We start from the raw sequence: 20,281 nt of genomic DNA on the forward strand, positions 1-20,281 counted from the left end.
CAAGCACTGAGCATTTACCTTCCAGTTCTGACTCAGACCTGAGCTGTGCAGTTACGCGCAGGGCCTCTGGTCATGTACAAACAGGAGCAGCTCCTCCTTTCCCTTTCACCAGTGTAGCCAGAGGGCAGCCTGTGTAACACCAAAGCACAGGTGGGTGTGAGGTGCGGTGCTGGTCCTGCCTGCACAGCCAGCAGCAAGGCAGCCGCACCACAGAGCGGCTGTGCTGGGGCATCTTTGCAGTCACAGCCTGGCAGCAGCACCACCACCTTCCAGCTCCCACACCATCGAATGAAAATGCGGTGCCACACTGCCCCCAATGCTGCCAAGAATTCAAGGCTGCCAGGCAAACCCCCAGGGCAGATTAGAACCCTCAGGCACCATGCAATGTCCATCATGCAGCCCTGGGAGTCCCCATGGACAGGAGCAGCAGGTGGAGCCTGCATTCAGAAACCTTCCCCCTTGTTTACTTTGCCCTTCCTTATTGCAGTCAGGCCACTGGCACAGAGCACTTCTTCTGCACGGGTGGCAGAGGAATGCATGGCTACAATTCACAGCCATAAACAGAGACAGGAGCTGTATTTCATTTTTTAATAAATACACTTTACATTAAAGAAAAAGGCCTTCAATTTGCAGTTTCCACACAGGGCAATAGGGGAGAGGAAAAAAAAATTAAAAACTTGAACCACCAAGGGCAGAGGGGAGAAAGAGGGCTCCAACTTCAATACCAGTTCTCCATGTCTTTAGGAATACCAGGCTCTGGCTAGGCCAAGCCAGTATTTCAGCCTCCCACTATGGCTGGGATCACAGCAAGAATCTCTGCTTCCAACAGCCTTTAAACTGTGTTCAGTTACCAAACACCTCCAGGGCTCTTTCCTAGAGGACAGAAGCATATGAAACACCCTGGTGCACTAGCAAGTGTTCACACATGTTGCTTTTGATTTTTAAAAATAAAATCATATTTAAACTAAAAATATTCTCACTCCTCAACAATATTAGAAACAATGATCTTCTTATTCCACTTTGTAGTTGCATAAAAATGCCTCCTCTTTTCATTTTAAACAATTTTTCTCCCCAGATCCTATCCCATGGTAACAAGGTACTACAGGAATACAAAGTTTCATCCCCTCTTGACTAGAACACCTGTATTTTTTTTCTTTTTTTTTTTTTCCTTTTTTTTGTGTGTGTTTGTTTTTTCTTTTATATAAAACTATTTCTGTTCTTTAGGAAAGAACTTTATACAAAGAAAATATATTGTGAAATATCTTCAGAAGTTTTCTCGGAGAGTTGTCTCAGCCTAAAATTAAAAAAAAAAAAAAGGAGAAAAAAAAATGAAAAAAAAAAGGGAAAAAAAAGGCAGAGAGAAAAGAGGCCTAACCCCAGGTCTCTTTATTATAGAGCCTCGGACTTAACCCCGAGTCTCAAACTGACTCAAACCAACACAGCGAGTAAGCTGGAGTTCCTCAAGTCTTCCCAGGAGAAAAACGATTGGGGTGCTCAGAATTGGTTTCCCATTTGGTCTCCAGTCTTCTGCTGGGAAGGCAGCGTCTCCTCATGCCAATACCCCACCTGGCAGTCACTCCTCACTCATTCAGAGACAGGATTATGTCGTCTTCCAAGTCAGAGTTATCTGAGCTGTCAGCTGAAAAGGAAACACGTAGGTTATGTTTGGTTTGTGGAAGAACACAGCTGTCAGGGCTGCCAAGCAAGGCAATGCATTCATAGCTACCAGAGATGGCCACCACCTGCTTGAGACCAGCAGCTCCCCAGCAATGACAGAGGCAGTTAGCACCATTACTGCATTTCAAATCAATTAAAAGCAGTTAGCAAATCTGCACCAGAGCTTGCTTTCCCCGGTTGAAAGAGAGGGTCCAGAGGACAGCAGCTTTGGCAAGTGCAGTTCCTATTAGCTGGCAGATTTTTTCCCCATGAGAAGATGGGAGAAGGACACCAGCAGTAAGTTACCTGCACATGAGCTGCCTGCACAGCTTACTGTGCATGTCTGAGTGCAATGGCTCTTCATGCTGGGGGGCTGGACAGATGTGGCAGTCATTCCTCAGAGCTGCTATTTGAAAGCAATCTTGAGAGTCCCACCAACTTGATGTGGTGAAACATGGTCTCTGTATAACGTGCATAGGGCTAATTCATTATGCAGTTGGACTCAAGACTTTTTCAGTCCTAGGTGGTTCTTGGCCTCTCACTCCCCTCTGCACAGCACAACAGAAGATCCTTCTACTGAGGGGAAACCAATCCATACATTCCCAACTAGGACCTTCCCCTAGCAACCCAGAGGTTTCTGTAATGAATTTACATGGCACTCACTAAAGGTGACCTGAAAATTGTGCTTTTCCTGGTTTTCTTCACTGTGGTACAGAATGAAGACATGAAAGGCTTTGCCAGCAGCAGCAGTCACACACACACCCACGGTTTTTATCTTAAAACAGAAGATCTCTCCTCCCTCAGCTGTGCAAGAGGGATGTGGTAGCAGCTCTGGCAGCAGGAGGTCTCCTGCCTTACCTTAGAGGTGACGTTGGCTCTTTTTCATATGTGAATTCATTGGATGCTGCAGTTAACTAGGTATTAAAAATAGTTAAAAAAAAAAAGAAAGAAAAAGACACCAAGATTTCCTCTTAGCCATCTCAGTTACAGTGGACCTCTAAAATGCCTGTCAAGGTAAGCAAGACTTTCTGGAAGGCTCACCCCTTCTCAGATGCTATCCTTAAGAAAAAAAAAAAAGAAATCACAGGCAAGCAGTAGAAGATACAAACCCTTTCCCCCAACCCTCTTCCCTGAAGATCAGCCAGCTGTCCTTGTGCTGTGATCAGTGAGGGATGCTCCAGTCTCACCACCCATCATACTGAGCCTAAGCAGAAGGGTCATCAGTGCTCTCAGAACAACTACATCCATGGAAGGAGAATTGGAAGACACCAGCCAGTGCTGCAGCAACTACACTTAGGAAGAAGGAAAGAAGTGCAATCCAGAAATTCTGGGGAAGAAGAAAAGCTGAAAAAATTGTTGGGTTTGATTGTTCAGGGTTTTTTCAGACACCAAAAGAAAGGGATCTCCTAATTCTTTATTCTCTGGACCATCACAATTTTGAGCTCCATTTCTGTAAGTAAACCTGACTGCAGTTAAAATGCTTGGCAGAAGCTTAAAGACATGTCTGGAAATTGCCAGAAGAAAAGAGGAAACGAGTCAGCCGTGGTGCTGGTGAGAATTCCCTTTCTCCTTTTCACCCTACGTTGTACACACATTTCAAAAGAGGACACTCCACTGGCCCAAGAACAACCTTCTGTAAGATCTGCACAATGCATAAACTGCTTTGGACAAGACAAACAGATCTATCCTCCCTGAGGTAGTGACAAAGGAAGAAGACAAATTTATAGTTTAAAGGTGCTCCATTCCTGAAAAGGAAACAAAACCTTTTCTAAAGCACAAAGAACCAAATCTACTCAGTCCCCTATTTTAATAACTGTTGCTTGAATCATTTTGAAGCACGTTTTTATGGAGCTTCGTCCAAAATGCAGCAAGGGTCTGCAGCAGGAAGCACTCTAAATACAGCTCTGTGCCTCAGACCTGTACTTTGCAACAGCATCAGTGCCCTTACAACTTGTAATTCTGGAATGCAGCATAAGTGAAGGAGAGGGACATGAAATTTGCTCTTGCTGGGTGAGAAACAAAAGCAAGCCAGATGAAGCCGCAGAGAAGCCTCCACAGAACCCCTGCTCATCAAGCCCTGTGCAAGGACCATGCATACATCAGCCTGGCAGAGCTGCACTCTGCTTTAATTTTCCAAAGATGCTGCTAAGCAACCTAACAGCCATCGGCTGGACTGGCTGCAGATCAAAGGTCTGATCAAGAGGCTCTGTCCATGCACAGTGTACAGATGTGGCCATTTCATACACAGTGCTCTGCAGAGCACACTTCAGATAACTGTCAGGTAGCACCTGGTTCCTTCACAAGAACCTGAAATGGCCTGAACTTCCCTCCACGCTGTCCCTTGCACAATTCACATTACGGTATTCAGGGTGCTCTCTTAACAGCTTCTGGCTCTGCACCTCTTAAAGAAACAGCAATTGTGTCAGGAGCTGTGTCAAGGTCTTGCCAATTGCTGGGACAGACAGAAGCTGTCTGCAATCCCAAAATGTTGCACTGCAATATGCTGTTAGTGAACATGAGCTATGTAAATGTCCTGTATGGCCCTGAACTGTGTATCTACTGCCTTCAAGAGAACAGCAGCCTGACCCCACAGATTAACTGTGGTAACCTGCTGTGGCCACATCCAGGAAAACAAATGAGCTGCACTCCAACAGAAAAGAGGGACATGAACGAGTCTGCCAGCCACATTACTGCCAAAATGGAGGCTGGGCATGCTTAATCCTCCAGTGCCTCAGCAGAGAAGATTGATTCCCACCTCAGCTCTCACATTAATCTCCTATCACTGCAGGACTCACCTTGCACACTGTCATTACTCATTCTTACCAACCTCTTAACTTCAGGTAACTTCATTATCCCTATTTTACTGCCTGGAAATCGAAAAGAACTAAGTGGCTTGGCCATGCATACTCAAAAATTGTGCTGCAAGCAAGGGAAAAGAATCTGATGTCTCATACTATCCTACTCACCTTCTTTTTCACACACACACTCACACACACTAACTTTTCAAATCCCTGTATCTATGGAATGCCACAAAAATAACAATTTAAATTTTATCCCCAAAGTTATGTTAGCTTCAGAAGAGTTTGAAAAAGAGAAGTGAAGTCAGAAATGCCATGTCGGTTTTGTATTTTAAGCAATTACAAAATAGAAAGAAGAGCACCAAGGACCAAAAAATGGTTCTCTGCCCTTACAGGTACAAAATAAGGCAGAGCAGACAGGAGAGGCAGCAGTTCAATCAGTGTCCCCTTGGAGGGCAGACAGGCAAGCAATCAGACAAGGCTTCTTCACATGGAGTTTCTTGGCCTGCCAAGTTCTCACACATGCACCTAGGAGCACTTGGAGAAAGGAGATACTTTCTACACCTCAGAGTAGTTCTTTCAGGTAAGAACTATTTTTATTGACAGATTGCTTTGAGAGGCCACAGATGATCAAGTACTACCATTTGTGCCTTTCATACCAGTGAGGGGGAAAGTCAGCTAAACCAGCTCAGGGAAGACTTAGAGGTTATTTTGCAGGACAAAGTCACCTGTGGTCACCAAACTGGGCACACACTTACTATCTCCAAGAATCAGCTCAACTTCCTCATCAGCATCAGAATCCTCATCTTCACCCTCATCTCCCTCTTCCAGGAGGGTGGCAAGCTCCTCATCATCGGAGGGAGAAAAGTCATTTTCTCCATCCTCACCAGCATTCTCATTGTTCTCATCCTCCTCCAGCTCAGCCTCCAGCAGCTGGTCTGTATCTAGTTCATCAAGGTCATCTGTATCATCATCATCATCATCATCATCTTCTTCCTCTTGTTCTTCCTCCTCCTATAAAGACAGCAAAAATAGTTCATTGCAGACATTAAAACACATGTAAAATGGAATAAGAATAATTGAAGAAAACATAGCTACAGTTTTCACTTCTCTCCATATCCAGACATCACACACTATAGACACTTGCCCATCACGCACATAAACATCTTCTCTCCACAACTTTTGAGAGGGACATGCAGTAAAACCTGTTAATCCATGGCTTTGTTGGTAGTCTTGTACAAACTGCTTTAGTTTCAACTGGACCAAATCCTCTCCTTTACATCAAATAACATGCAGCATTTTATATTCAATCTCTCAGTCACTCCTGATACAATGAGGTGTAAAATGTAGTGAAAGATACTATCAGCATAATCCAATCCCTGAATCACTCTGCTTCAGATGACCGAACTGTTTAAAGCAGCTCAGGAACCTCATCTTTGGCATTTACCTGTGGATCAAGAACTCCCTTTATCAAATAACTTGCATTCAGTAAAGCAACTGAATGCCTCATTGTAGAGAGCAAATCCAGAAATCCATGTCTAGCAGGCAAATCTGAGTGAGAAGCAGCTGTTGCAATGCTGCCATTCTCCCAGACAAGCAAGAGGCCAAGAGGTATCATCACAAGGCAAACTCCAGGAAGTCTCCAAGATTCAAATGAAGGATTCAATATACCTACACATCTCCTCAGAGTCACACCCCTGTTCTCTAACAGAATGCTCTCATGTGGCAGGAAAGCAGCTCTGAAGTCATTCAGTCTTAATTGCTCCTTTGTTTCAGTAAGGAAAACAATTTGCAAAGTTATGAAGCAGTTAAGATAGATATTTAACAACTGGCTTCAAGGGCTAGTTTGGTCCTCAAGCTCACCACAATCACACTGTGCTGTTTAACCTGCTTCACTTCCAGATTTAAAAGGACAGAGGTAAAAGACCTCACTGTCATCTCCCCAGCCTACATTTTCTTCAGTCAATACTGTAAAAAAATCCATCACACCCACACAGATCTAACATCTGTCACAGGCAAAAGAAACAAGAAATGCCAAAAAGCTTGAGCAAATTTTATTATCCCTTCACTTGCAAAAGGCAGCCAAAGTCTCCTCTACTAACCAGAAGTGCTGTGATATTTAAATGGAGACTACAGTATAAAAATATTGGCTGACTACACACAGTTTTCTTTCTGAAAGAGTTTATATTAAGTATAAAATTCAACCACCCTGTGTTAAGGCCTATACTTATTTTAGGCAATTACAAACTTTACTTTGAGGCAATGAGTCCTCAGTTAAATGAACGCTACTTTTTGAGTTGTATACACTGGGAAAGGAAATCTCGTACTTGCGAGTTCTCAGTTTCACACTGCAGTGCCATACTGAGTATAATTTTCCATAAAATGTACTGAATTGAGTATAAAAGCTCTTGCCTTAACTTTTACTCTTGTTCTATGCACTATCTGCAGAGAGATCAATGTCTGTATTACTTTATTCAGAACTGAAAAACTGATGAAAAACTGAAAAGGCAGGAGAGTTTATTTTCCTATTTCAGTCTCTGAACAACAACTGAACAACTCTGAAAAACAACTCTGAAGCTGGAAAGGAGAAGAATATTTTTAAAACTTGAAAAAATTAAGGCAAGTTTTTCAGTGTCTGGAAATCAAGCCCCAACAGTAGACATGAAGAAAATAAAAACAGTGTATTGTCCATGTAGTTGAAAACTAAAAGATTCTGAAGTGATTTTGATACTCTGTTTCCATGTCTGTAGAATTTCTGAAAGCATTTTTTTTGCTAAATACCTAGCCCACAGTGACTTAATGGAAAATGTCAAAACTACTGAATTTGATCATGTTTCACATCTAATGTATTCAGCGAAAACTGAAATTGTTTTACTAACATTTTCATTTAAGCTTAAGGTAAAGCATATATAGCAATATCATCCTTAAAATAGAGAAATTAAGTATCATTTTATAAAGCTGAAGACTTCTTGTGGCTGACAACATTACACAGGAAGGCTGCATATCTAGCTGCAAATTAACTTTGAAGGATTATACCAACCAGGGAAGAAAAAAAAAATCCTTCGTGAAAACACAAAGAGCAACGATTAAAATCAGGACACACTCATATAAAAACCACCTAAGAACAGTAAGATGAGATCTAAATGATACCCGTCCTTGGTAAACCAGAAAGCAGTGTGCAAACCATGCAAGAGGAAGTCAGGTGTAGCTGTGACAGTGTGACATGCGTGCAGTGCACATCCTGTCTGAGCTGAACAAATGACCCAACACAGATCCAGGAGTCATCTTCAGCAGTGAAACCCCTGTACCTTGCCATGCTCTAAAGAACACAAACATGGTGCTTCTGCTCAGTAACAGGCAAATTAACTCTGCTTTAGCTCCTGAACAATCTCCAAGCACAACGCTGCAATACTCCAATCCAGAAGCACAAGGCTTGCATGTGTGGTGAGATCTCTCTTAGAAAAGCACACTTAGCTTCTGCACCCAAAACTGAGCTCTGGGGCATACAGCTGAGAAAGACTCCACCTAGTCTTGATGGCTGGACTCTAAGATCTTAAGGTCTTTTCCAACCAGGTGATTCTATGGTATCTCCTCACACCTAACACTGTCATATGCAAGTAATATCCAGTCTGTTAATGGACACCCAAGCTTATCAGATAACAGCTGTCTCACATAAGGGCTCCATATACAAATAAAAATGACATGCATCCCCCAAAGACTCATGTGAGCATACTGTATAAGAGCAGTGGAAAAAATCCTTGTGCAATGTCCCATGAGAAGATAAGCAGAAGAGTTACTGCTTACATGACCATATCTGGATTTGTGAAGGAAAACCTGCAAAAGCAAGCTCCTGCCTTCTCATCAGTAGTTCCCAAGAGCTCTGGGCAGTGACACAGGTGCTCCTAGAAAAAAGAACCAGCATGCACAGCAGCTATGGAAAACAAGCATGTACCTGGGCTTATCTTCACTGCAGTAAACTGATCCACAGAACCCACAGACCAGCACACTCCGTATGACTCAAACAATATCAAAGAGCTTTAAAGTTATCACTAACTCCTTTAGATGCCTGAAGATATGCTTTTATTTGGATTCTTCTCTGTAAAAGCTGCTTAGGTAAGGACTTGAAATGTTCATGGAGTCCTCACATTCCCCCTCTGCTTCCTCAGAGAATATTCTCTTCCCTCTCCAACAGAAGCCACTTCACAGTTGCCAGTTATCTTTACAGAAGGCCTGAAAGTAGTAATATAGAATCACAAACTGATCATCTCATAACCTTCCCTCTGTAAAACATTTTAACCCACTAGCAGCACTATCTGATTCAGTGCCTGGTATTTCTACATGCCTAGGTGCACTGTTATTACCATACAGCCAGACAAACCCCTGCCTTCCTAAGTAGTTCAGCTAAGATTACCAACAGTCCCAACCTGAAGCTATGATGGAGGGGAAAAAAAAAAAAAAAGAAGAAAAAAAAGGAATGCTCCCTTTAGCAGAGTAAACTGTACTAGGAGGGACTTGACAGAGTCCAGCTTTTGAACTAAGGATGTCATACTTGCACCATTTTAGTTATACAGTGATTCAGGTATTTTAACTGCTTGTAGATACCCAAATATAGGTTAACTGAAAGGAGCTTTATCTTGATAGATACCAAGAATAGAGCAGTTTAATGGCAGTTTAACAGGAGTCCAAACCAAGTAGTTACATCAGTAGCTCTCTGCCCAGCTTCCTCTGTTACTGTTCTGTGAACTCTTCAGCTGTCACCATTTCACAGCCTACTTCTCCAGTCCTATTCTCACCTCCTATCATCACTTCTAAATCAACACCTCTCACCTGCAGATGCTTTCCAGCAACAGTCCCTTCCTCTGGAAACACAATCTCTACCGCCCCTCTCAGTTTGAATCATGTTATATGGCATCACTCAACTAATTTTGTTTTCACCTAGGAGGCTGCCTTTTCTCTACCTACCAAGCAGTTAACCAGAAGTCAGGGAAGCTTTTCCCACTTTCTCAAGCCTTTCAGCTCATATTTAAACTGCTTCTATAGATTATTTATTATCCCTAGGCGGATTGCTTTTTTCTTGGTAAAGAAATCAATGTCTTCCTGAAACTCATTATTTTGGTCAATCTGCAAGAAACCACCTACTAGTTTACTTGTCCCTCTCTTTCACCCTCCTCCCTCATGTTTCTCCCAGAGAAAAGCAAAGTAATTTTCAGTAATCTGGGCTCTTCGAATTTATCAGCGTTATTTCAATAACTACCTAATTCCAGCACAGGAAGGGGCTTAGCTTTCATAAAAGAAGAACACATGGTAGTTGTTCAAATACAGGTTGCCTGAAGAATGTTTCACTCCAGAGGAGTAAGTTTCTTCTTGTTTTAGTGATTTATCTTTCTCCTTGGTCATATCTTCTGAGGTTTGTTCTCTTTGCTTCCAAAGCATCTGTGTAGCATATTGCTACTTTCTGATCCTTTGCTATGCAATTCTCAGGAGTGACAATGGGACAATATCTGCTTTTCAGTTACTTAAAAGTTTCCTTTCCCCCATCTTTTAACAATCCCTGAACAATGGGCAGTGGAAAAAGTTTAATATAGCCAATGGTCCTTCTAGAGGGTCAAGCATGCAAGGCATTTTACATGCTAGATCACCTAGACTCCATCCTTTCCTTAAGTGAGCAAGGCCAAACTCACTGAGCTCATTCTAAGTACTCATCTCCTTCAACACTATAAGGCTGCACCTACTATTTATCTCTTAACTACTTCAGTGTTAGAATTTCTACTTCTTCATAGCCATTAGTAAGGTCACAGAGCAAAAAACTTAGAAGCCTGGAAATGTGCAGAAGTTACTCTGGGTAACAAGCAAGGAATCTTACCATAGGCTTTTATACAGATGAAGGTATGTGCAGATTTAATACAGGAAACAGCACATAGCATATAGTATGTCATAGGGGAAAAACAGAGTGAAAATATAAAAATGCAGTTATTCTTTTAGCCTATGTAAGCAGGTTTAGCTTGTCTAGCAATCACTACTTGCCTGTGATGAATGAAAAACCATCCATGACAGAGAGAAACAAAAACTTTAAAGTAACTGGGGCTCTGTTGGACTGGGCATGTTCAGCTGGGACTCTCTTGACTCTGGGTTTGCCTATGAAATGTTTTCATTTTTCACTGTCCTCTTTGAGGTGTGTTCAAGTCAAAATTTGGCTAGTAAAAGAACTCTCCCTCCGTGGATGACAATTTGAACCTTTTCTCACTCAAGTTTCTAGCGGACATTTCTCATCACACCTAAGACAACTTCTGTTTTCTTGGAGCTCAGCTACTCTGGGAATTCTAGAAAGATGTTTTAGGTAAGAGGAAGAAATCAACCTCTGATTTCTGTCACTGAACAGGCAGACCATGTTTTTATCCCTGCTGAAGTTGGTTTACCCCATAATACTAGGTCTAACCTTCTGATCACTACAGTTATTTTCCCTTTCCAAGCATTTCCTCTGCACTGTCACCTAGTGAAACTAAACTCTGAAAAATCAGAATGGGCTAAAGCAGTCAGAGTTATTTGGTACAGCCTCAAAACATGGAGAGAAGTACAGGTACTGGGAAAACTTTGTATTTTTAAAAACACCTGTTTTGGAGAATGCCTGTTCAAAAGACGTGCCTGCTATGTAAAAAGGTCTTTGATGGAAACCACTCTTCATTCAGCCTCCTTGGCTGCAACTAAGTTCAGGGGTTTCTATTACAGTGTGCAATAAACAAAGGTATATTATTATCAGCTGAGACACCTGTCTGAAAATACTTGTTCCCAGCTATTATCTTGCACATCATTTCATCTTGAGCAGGAATTCAAATCAAATCCTATCTTCAAATGTTACAGGAACAGCTCCTGAAAAGCTAAGGGTCCCTGATGAGAGCTTGTAGTGACAAAGCACCACCATGGCCTGATGGCTCTCAAATACATACACCAGTATGGATTAAGGTTTGTGGGGTTTTTCCCCAGCAAGAGAGTATCTGCCTGAAAACAAACTGTATCAGGCAACAGCAATGGAAGTACAGTGGCATTGCTGCTGCAGGCAGATAGGGGGAAAGTCCTGAAATAAAAGTGGGAACTGAGATCACAAAGACCACACAGAAGCTGAGGAAAAACATTCCCCAACATTCCCCAACCTGGCAAAACCACATGTGACAACAGTGATTATCTTCAAGTCCTTATTGCCTTATCTCCAAAGCTTTTACTTCCTGTCACCTAAAACTTTCTAACCAATGCAAGAACTAATTACACACCAATCATCACCACTCCCATAGCCCAGAGGCACTGCAGGGAAATTAACAGTTCTTCAGTTCCAGCAAAAATAGAACACACTTTATAGGAGATGAAGCAATTTGCTGCTGAAGCCATACATCTCTCTGAACATGACAATAACCAAGAAGTCTACTTCAGCCTCACAGGTGCAACATCATCCACATTTACCACAGAGAGAAAAATAGGCCTTATGGAACTAATATGGAAGGATAAACTAAAAGAGAGGTAAAAATGCACAGACTGGAAATCCTGTAACTCACTCAGCAGATCACATCATCCAGACTCCAGCTGCACAGTTTTGAATCTGCTGTGTGGTCACCAAATCCCTTGGGTTTAGCTTTTATGATCACTGAGTATTTCTGCGTCTCCTTTTCTAGCCCGTAGCACCTGCTATGTGCCATTTCCAGGCTAGATCAGCACATCAACTTTCCTTTGCACTATTTCCTCTGAAATTCCTTCTCTGCCTCACTAAGAAGACAGATTACTGAGTAACAAGGGATGGATATTAATTGGCCAAGAAAGGAAAATAAATTAAGAATTAAGCGACCTACCAAGCAAGAGATGGTCCAGCAGCTGTTCCAGTAGCTCAGATACCCATCTTACTTTTGCTAAGTCTGACTCTGAAGGAGTGTATCAGAACACTTGTACATAGAGAAGGAAGAGGCAGACGATCTTGCTGCAGGAGTGAAGAACGGGAAACTCTGCCTATTTCCCCACAGACCAAACAGAGGTTTGTAAATATTTGTGAGACTATCAGTCACTGATGGACCTGTTTAGATATTCACCCATAAGCAAAATAATACACAAAATTCCTGAAAGTTCAAGGCAGAGAGATTGGTATTTTTGGAGTAAAACATCCAACAAAATAAAGCTCATAAGCCAGCTCTTGCTAATTGTGTTACAGCTTCACTTTCCCTTAGCTACTGGAGTACCAACCACAGAGTATCAACACCCATTTAGCATTGGTTCTGTTTAACAAGGCTGACAACTCCGGATTACTGGCTGTGACTAGGAAAAGGCAGCTGTCCAGAGACCTCATAGGAGAGGCCAGCATAGCAGCCAAGGAAGAACCCTGCTACAGGACTCCTATTCTCAAGTATGCCAAACAAAACCATAAACATTTACTGCAGCAGGACCAGGCACAAGCCAGCTAAATCAGCCTGATCATTTCATTTCAAAGTGATTTGTGTAATAGATCAGTCAATTGTACAAAGTTTGCTTGGAGGAAAGGGGAGTATTACAGTTGTTTTGCTGCTTTGCTTTAGTGAGAGAAGGAACTGAAATATTCCTAGGCCAAGTACCCTTGCTTGGTTTGTTTGAAGGACTCTTCTGCTTTTCAAAAATCTGTGGCAGAGCTGTCAGCTGACATTTATCAAAACTGAGGCACAGAAGTTTAAAGTAAAAAAAGTCAGACAGGTATTTTTCTCCAGAGTTCTTAAGCTATCTCAAGCACAATTTTAAAAGTGCTTTTATTCTGCATCACATAACTTCCAAGCAAGGCTTGCCCCTCAAAGATGTTTCTATTTGAGTACTTATTGCTTTCTGTACAGGCAGAAAACTGTAGGAGTGGACCCATGGAGACCATACACAAATATACATATGAGCATGAAGTCAGGGGCTAAACAGATTCCTATCTGCTCTAAAAATCTTGACCAAAGGGATAACATTAATGTTGATTCATGGATTTACCCCCACACCACTTTCACAAAAAAGGTCAGAAAGCATCTTTTTTTTAGCCAGAAGGTGTTTCAGAATATTTGTGAGAAGCCTCAACAAGTTTGAAAGCTTATTTCAAAATTTTTAAAGCCTAAGTAACAGAAACTAAGTAGGCAAGAAGTAAACACCTACATGTGTGTGATCATATATATATATATACACACACACACACACAGAGAAAAGTCCAGTTCACCAGAAAACAAATTGTTCTTGTTGGTCTTAACAGACAAGTGTGCCAGAGATTTCATGTTTGCTCTGGAAAAGCTCTACTCATTCTAGCTCAGTGTTGGATGTCTCTATGGAGATAAAAGCTACATTTGGAAACCCGAGGCTAGGACAAACCTGAAAGAACAGCAGTGAAGAGCTTTGGGGGAGAGAGCAGGGGTTTAGTGTGTTCTGCTAAATGTATACAGATTTAATTCAATTTGGGTTCTTATGTGTTGTTGATATTAAAACCAAATCGCTCTTACTAAAGAAAATTATAACAATCCCTCGAAGGTATTATCTAGCAAACATCTATATCCCCCAGAAACAAAGACCAGTAAAGGCAGCAAATACACAGTATGGACTAATCACTCCTACCTTGCAAATCAATCCCAGAGCAGCTTTTTCTGAATTCCCCATAAGCTTTACAGCAAAGCTTTTAGGATACTTAAATTCTACCTGGGGCCACCTCCACTCTTAAGACAGGAAGTGTCCCCAGTCACATTTGATAGATGACAGACACCTTATCTCTGCTTGGTGCTCAAAGTTACAGCCTGGAAACAACAGCATTCAGACTGTGTCCTCTTACACAAATACAGATCTCCACTTGAGTCAACACTTACCAGTGATATCGCAAAGCAATGTCTTCATAGCTGCTTGTTAATCATTGTACAATGCAAAATCTATTTCTCCTACCAACTGTCTTTTGAGATTTTATGAAGAAAATTAATAAGGTTACTAAAATACACTGAAAGTAATAAAATAATTGTTAGCAGAGACAAAAATAGAAACTCCTGCCTGAGGCAAGCACTGCATGGCTAGAAAACAGAAACGCTTTGGAAGGAACAGCAAGTTCCCCCCACTTCATTGCTTCCTAAGGAATTCTACTCTTCACCCATCCTCAAAGTTCCTAAACTGAATCCATTTGATTTTGGGATAGAAACAGCAACCACTGATTTTATAAGAATACCAACCCTTCAAGTGCAACCTTGTAGCACATTGAGAGGACAGGGCAGCTGCATTGGTTTAAGCTGGAGAGTCTCACCAGGAGGGGAGTGACTACCACACGGCCCCACAGTGGAGCAAGCTGGGGGGGGGGGGGAGGGGGTGGGTAGGAGGGAGAGTGGAGTGTTAATGAGTTATTTGATACCATGCTGACACCTTGCTCACTGCAAAAGGAAAAAGTCAGCTGGGAGCAAAAGGGATTTCTGGGACTCGTCCTGTAGCTGGCAAAGTTTCCTTTCCAGGTTTGTGTAGCCTCTTCCCCACTTCCAGGCAGAGGTGCTGTCCTTTTGCTTTGGTTCAGTCAGGGGGTGCAGTTCGTGATTTGTCTGTTCCCCTGCCCGCCACATTCACCATTCCAATTCTTTTTTTTTTTTTTAATTATTTCATCAAATTTGTTGTGTTTTTTTTTTTTTTTTAAATGTGCAAGGGTTTTCTGCTATCTTATCTGCCTTCCAGATCCTTCTCTTCTTCCTCCTTTTCCCACCTAGCAGGGGGACAGGGGGTTGCAGTAGTGGTTCAGAGATTCAATAACCCTAACAGTTTTCGTCGTTTGTTTTCTTTTTTTTTTTTTTGGCCACTGTCAATGGTGAGAGTGGGTATTGTTCATTAGCAAACTGTGCTAACAGCAAACTGGGGACACAAAACAGCTACTGCTTTATCTTCAAAATTACAGTGAAAATGAAGTAACAGACAACTAACTGCGAAGAAAATTACTCTGTCCTGAGATCTGCTATCCAGTCTTCTGAACTGGAAAGTTTTAACCTAGAAACAAGAAGATTCAGAGACATAGTCTAAAAAAATTAAATAAAATAAATACTATCTTCTGGTATTTTGAGGAGAAAGGTGAAGTCAGCTTTTCTCATAACAGATAAAATGACAATATACTAGAATGCAGACACCAAAGAGCAGGTAACATATTTCAAATCTTCAGGGAACGGAAGCATAAGGTGTTCGCCTGTTCAAAACACAAAACACCTGGTGCCCAAAAAGCTGTAAATTTATCTTTAAATCTGCTTGTACTGCAACAAGTATTCTGTGCTACTGTGTATTCTACCAACTGCACCCTGAGGAGCACTTACTGCAGCTCTTAGCAATTTTGTCAAGCTGCCAGAGATTAGATGGGTTATCTGAGAAGGAAAACCAACACATCCCAATGCAAACCTATAGATTTCTTGAAAATTCTTAAAGCAATTTGCTGTGTAGAAGTACTGTGTAGTTTCACTGCGTTAATCACAAGTTGTGTCTCATTCAGAAACTGGTGATGGGTTCTGCCCAAAGATGAGACTGGGAATTGAAAAATGGAACACTTCAAACATTACTATCTCTATTGGATGTCAAAATAGTTTTTAAGTACCAAGCAGAACAAATCAGCAAAGTTTCTGAACAAGAGACACCTGGGGTAATTAATAAAAAACCCGCAAATTATCATGTGGGTTTACAGTGCACAGTTGTTGTTCACTCAAGTTCTGCACCAATAGTCTTAGTTTACATTGACAGTAAAGTGATCTTTTTCACGTGAGCTGAGACCAAATGAGGCATCTGTATTTCATGGGTAGTAAATGAACACCTCTAGCCTTTCACATAGATGATTAACTGCTGCTCTTGAACAACCAGGTCACAACCGCTATTCTTGAACAACCAGGTCACTGTTATGCTTCTCACCTGATCTTCTTCTTCATCCTCTTCATCTTCTGCCAAACGTTGCCTGCCCACTTCATACAGTCTGCAAACTGTGTCCATGTTCATGGCATCCATGCTCCCTTGATTCTGAAGAAGAGATGCCCACACAGCCATTAGCCCCAGGAATTAAGCTCAGCATCCATACTCAATGCTATACTTCATCCTGAACACAGAAACATTATCAAAACCCTTCCCTTCAGGTAATTAGCTGCAGTACAGTTAGCACAAGAAAACAGTCTTTTTTGATATCAAGGGCCAGCCCAGGAGTGATGTAAATATCTATTTTCTGCTTCTGACATCCCCAAGTTAGAGGAGATTACTATTTAAATTTACATGTAAGTACTAGTAGATTTAACAAACCTTTACTGGATCCTTCACAGGCTTCTCGTTGGTGTGTGGTTAGGTGAGAACTGCTTCCTTTCACATCTGACTCCCTATCTTATCATTGAATCACAGGCCTCAAGAGAATGCCAGAAGCCCTCATATATAGCAAGAGTTCCAGAAGACAGCAGTCTGGCACCTCAGCAACCACTGCTGCCTCATGCCCATAAGTAATGTTTCCAATCGCTCCTATAAAATAAATTTCTTATCCTGGCCTCACAACCTTGACAAATCCAACCTCAGCAGCTAACTGTGAAGCTTGCCCTACTACAAACTCTTGTCTTGTGGTTTTTGGTCTGTAAGGATCAGTGGTGCACAGAGCACTAAGCCAACAGGGTTTTAAATTAGTCACTACAAGCACATAGTCAGGTTCAAGAAATTGAGTACTGAAATTATTAGGCAGAGCTGGACTCATTAGTTTAATTTTACTTCACCATTAACAAACCAGAAGTTTCACTCAGTAAAGTTTTGCTTCAAATCCTTAGCTTCTGGAACTTTGCTAGGAAAAAAAGAACAGTAAGAGTGATTCAGATAGAAGCTCCATGGGAAGCCCCAGGAGGATTGTTTTTCCCAGTTACTCAATACAGTGCAAATTTTAATAGCAAATTATTGCTATAAATAGGAAAAAATGCATTTCTCTCTATGCTCATAAGAAGGAAAAGTTCTGTGCATTTTAAAGTTCAAAGTGTTTGAAGAGAGGTGAATGTGTTTGGAAGCTTAAGGAGTCAGAGGCAGGAAAAAAATAAAATCAAGACTGCTGTGGATGGACAACAAAAAACTTAACAGCATCTTTACCAGCATCAAAACACCACCACTGCTTAGGAACTGAACAGTAGGAATCTGAGGCTCATCACTTCTGAAGGTTTCAGAAAGAAACAAAAAAGCATCACACTCAAACCACACAGAGAGATCAGTTTATTCCTAGCTTCCTTACCTCAATGACGGCCAGATAGCAGTCCTTGCTGTCTGTGCACAAGTCAAAGATATTCCGCTTCACGTCTATGGTAGCTGGAAAAGAGCACAAAACCAACTCAATGGTTAGCTGCCTATTACTCAATGCTTGCTTAAAAGAAAAGATCTAACAATATATGGCTAAAGGCAGATAAAATATTAGGACAAGAAACAACAGCTGAAGTAAGCGTAATGAACATCTGTAACTAATTCAACCTGTAACAAAGAATGGAAATATTGAAGACTGTTATAAAAATTCACCAGATAAGTTCTTAACCTGCTCTGCAGAGTGCTTTCTTCCTTGATAATATATTTATTGACTTCTCTGAATGCAGCAAACAACAGATAACCTTCCAGGATAGGTAGCAACTGAGTTGTGATACAAACATTTGTTTGTATCTGTGGCAGCAATTAGCTTAGCTCCAGGAGCTTTGCAAGCTGAAGGCCAAACTGACAGGTTTTTTTAACTACCAGCATGGGGCAATGCTGCTGGGAAAGGAAAACAGAACTACAATGAAAACAACAACAAAGCCCTTACTGAAATGAGACCAATGACATCTTGCCCAAATGACCTACTATCTTCAGATTATGCCCTATTTGGAAAGGGGAAAGGAAAATAAATCCAGAACTACTGAAGGCAATTACACACTGAGAAGGATACCTATGATACTTGAACCCATTGCAGCATTAAACCCAACTCATGTTTCAAATAGGTCATAGCAGAATTTGTTTTGTCACATATGCAAAGGAGAGGAGGAAATCAATGTTAGTAAACGGAACTTCTAAAACACCTTCAAACCCCCAGACCAAGCTATTTGCCCCTCTCTTACCTATAGGTTTATAATCAGTTGCATTAAATGTTCTGAAAGAAGAGCCAAAGGGACTTCTCATTCTCTCCTCCAGAAGGTCATCTTCATCATCTGCCTGCAACATAGCTGATACAAGGAAAGATTATTCCACAAGTCCACCTTCCATTCTTCACTATTATCAATCAGCCTAAGATCAAATCGGATTCTGACATGAATTTTCTTTATTTAATCACTCAGCAAGACCCATTTAATATCGCCCCTTCCAGAGCTGCCTTTATTTATACTGCAGGTCACTGAAACTTAATACACAGGACAATTATTTTCTTAAGCATCATCAGAAAATGTTATATACACTGCCTTTCTCAATAGGTTGATTTTTAATCTCACAAAGGAGTTGTCATATTGGCAATGTTAGAGAAAACTGTCTGTCAGCAACACAGTAGGAAAAACATCTTGAAAAAATCGCAGTTGACGCATGCCAGCAAGACCTGGAGTTAGACAGATTCTCTGAAGCTTCCAATTTCACTGAACAAGCATCTATTTATCTCAAACCAAAGGCAATTAAGAAGAGTAAAATATGACTGAAGTCCTACCTCCATACATGACTGTGCCAGTATAGTTGAAGACCACACGACACTGATCCAGTGCAGGTACTGTGTGTAACAAATGGAAAGTTCGGAGGTCCCACTGAAAAAACACAGGCTAAGGAACAAGAAACAATTAGAAGTTCCTATTCCCTTTTCAGCACAGTGGCAAACAAAGCTGATTAATTGTGTTTAAGAAACCTCATTGCTTCTCTCTTGCAAATATGACAAACGTGGAGTCTGATTGAAGTACCACAATCCCTTCCACATGTCCAAAAGAAAAAAAACTCTTACTGAAAATGTCATTCCTAATCATGAAAGGCTACTGCAGTACTTTCAAGGCTGATCTTGGTAAGGGATGGGAAAAGAGCAGAGGTATCACAGGGTATACTAGAAAAGAAAAACATCTTTCTCTCTCTCTCTGTTAAGTACTTCCTCTAAGCTCTAATAGAGGCAGAATTCAGATTTGAATCAGCTAGCTGTGTGACAGTCCCTATTCATTTGATTCACAAAGACTTGTTAGCATGTACGACCGGTAGCACAGGTTGTCGTGCTCATTCATACAACTTTTACAAACAGCAACTTGTCTATCAATATGAACTCTTCAGGCCTCAGCACATCAGTTACCACAGCAGCCAAAGGATACAATCTCTGTGTTGACTATGACCTCTAGCCCATTGGGATGGAAAACACCACTGATGGTCATGTTGAATTTGTCAAACTTGTGGATGGCTTGTGCCGATCTGACATCCCAGAGGACACCATCGTTTAGGACAAGGTCATCAGTGGGGTTAAAGGTGGCACAGTTCTTCTTGTAGTTGTTGGCAAGATCTGGGTTAAACAGAGTCAACAGCTTGTTGCCAGTCTGAATATCATAGATCTTTTAGATTAAAAAGAAAAAGAAAGATTAGTCACAATTTGTAATACACCTGTGCCCGAGATCATCCTTTGTTCCCCCTTCTAGCTTATTTCCAGAAACACACCATTTCCCATTGTGCTTTTTCAGTCAAGTGGGAGCATTCCAAAGATAACCCTTCCTACTAGGCCTCTTTTTCACAGCTGGAACCAAGTCTCACCACATGTTTTGGCCAGTACTTAGCTTACTGCAGGTTGGCTGATATATTTCAATACAAGCAGGATTAGCTTCAAAGAAACCAAGCCCATTACAGTAAGCAGGCTGTGAAGCTGCTGTCACAAGGTACCACTTAGCCAG

General features: G+C 41.4%; 1 protein-coding gene across 1 annotated transcript in view; it reads right to left on the reverse strand.

Moving 5' to 3' along the window:
* Positions 1 to 1,361: 1,361 nt before the first annotated feature.
* The window catches only part of DCAF1 (DDB1 and CUL4 associated factor 1), a 49,574-nt gene continuing 30,654 nt past the window's right edge, over positions 1,362 to 20,281 (reverse strand). The window contains exons 18-24 of the mRNA XM_054387164.1: positions 19,715 to 19,948; positions 19,078 to 19,171; positions 18,506 to 18,610; positions 17,659 to 17,732; positions 16,326 to 16,430; positions 5,213 to 5,468; positions 1,362 to 1,639 (exon numbers count right to left, since the gene is read on the reverse strand). Of these exons, the coding sequence (XP_054243139.1) occupies positions 1,581 to 1,639; positions 5,213 to 5,468; positions 16,326 to 16,430; positions 17,659 to 17,732; positions 18,506 to 18,610; positions 19,078 to 19,171; positions 19,715 to 19,948 (927 nt within the window). The 3' untranslated portion in view covers positions 1,362 to 1,580. The remainder of the gene's footprint in view (positions 1,640 to 5,212; positions 5,469 to 16,325; positions 16,431 to 17,658; positions 17,733 to 18,505; positions 18,611 to 19,077; positions 19,172 to 19,714; positions 19,949 to 20,281) is intronic.

The sequence above is a fragment of the Indicator indicator genome, chromosome 15 (genome assembly GCF_027791375.1).
Source record: "Indicator indicator isolate 239-I01 chromosome 15, UM_Iind_1.1, whole genome shotgun sequence".
Taxonomy (NCBI): domain Eukaryota; kingdom Metazoa; phylum Chordata; class Aves; order Piciformes; family Indicatoridae; genus Indicator; species Indicator indicator.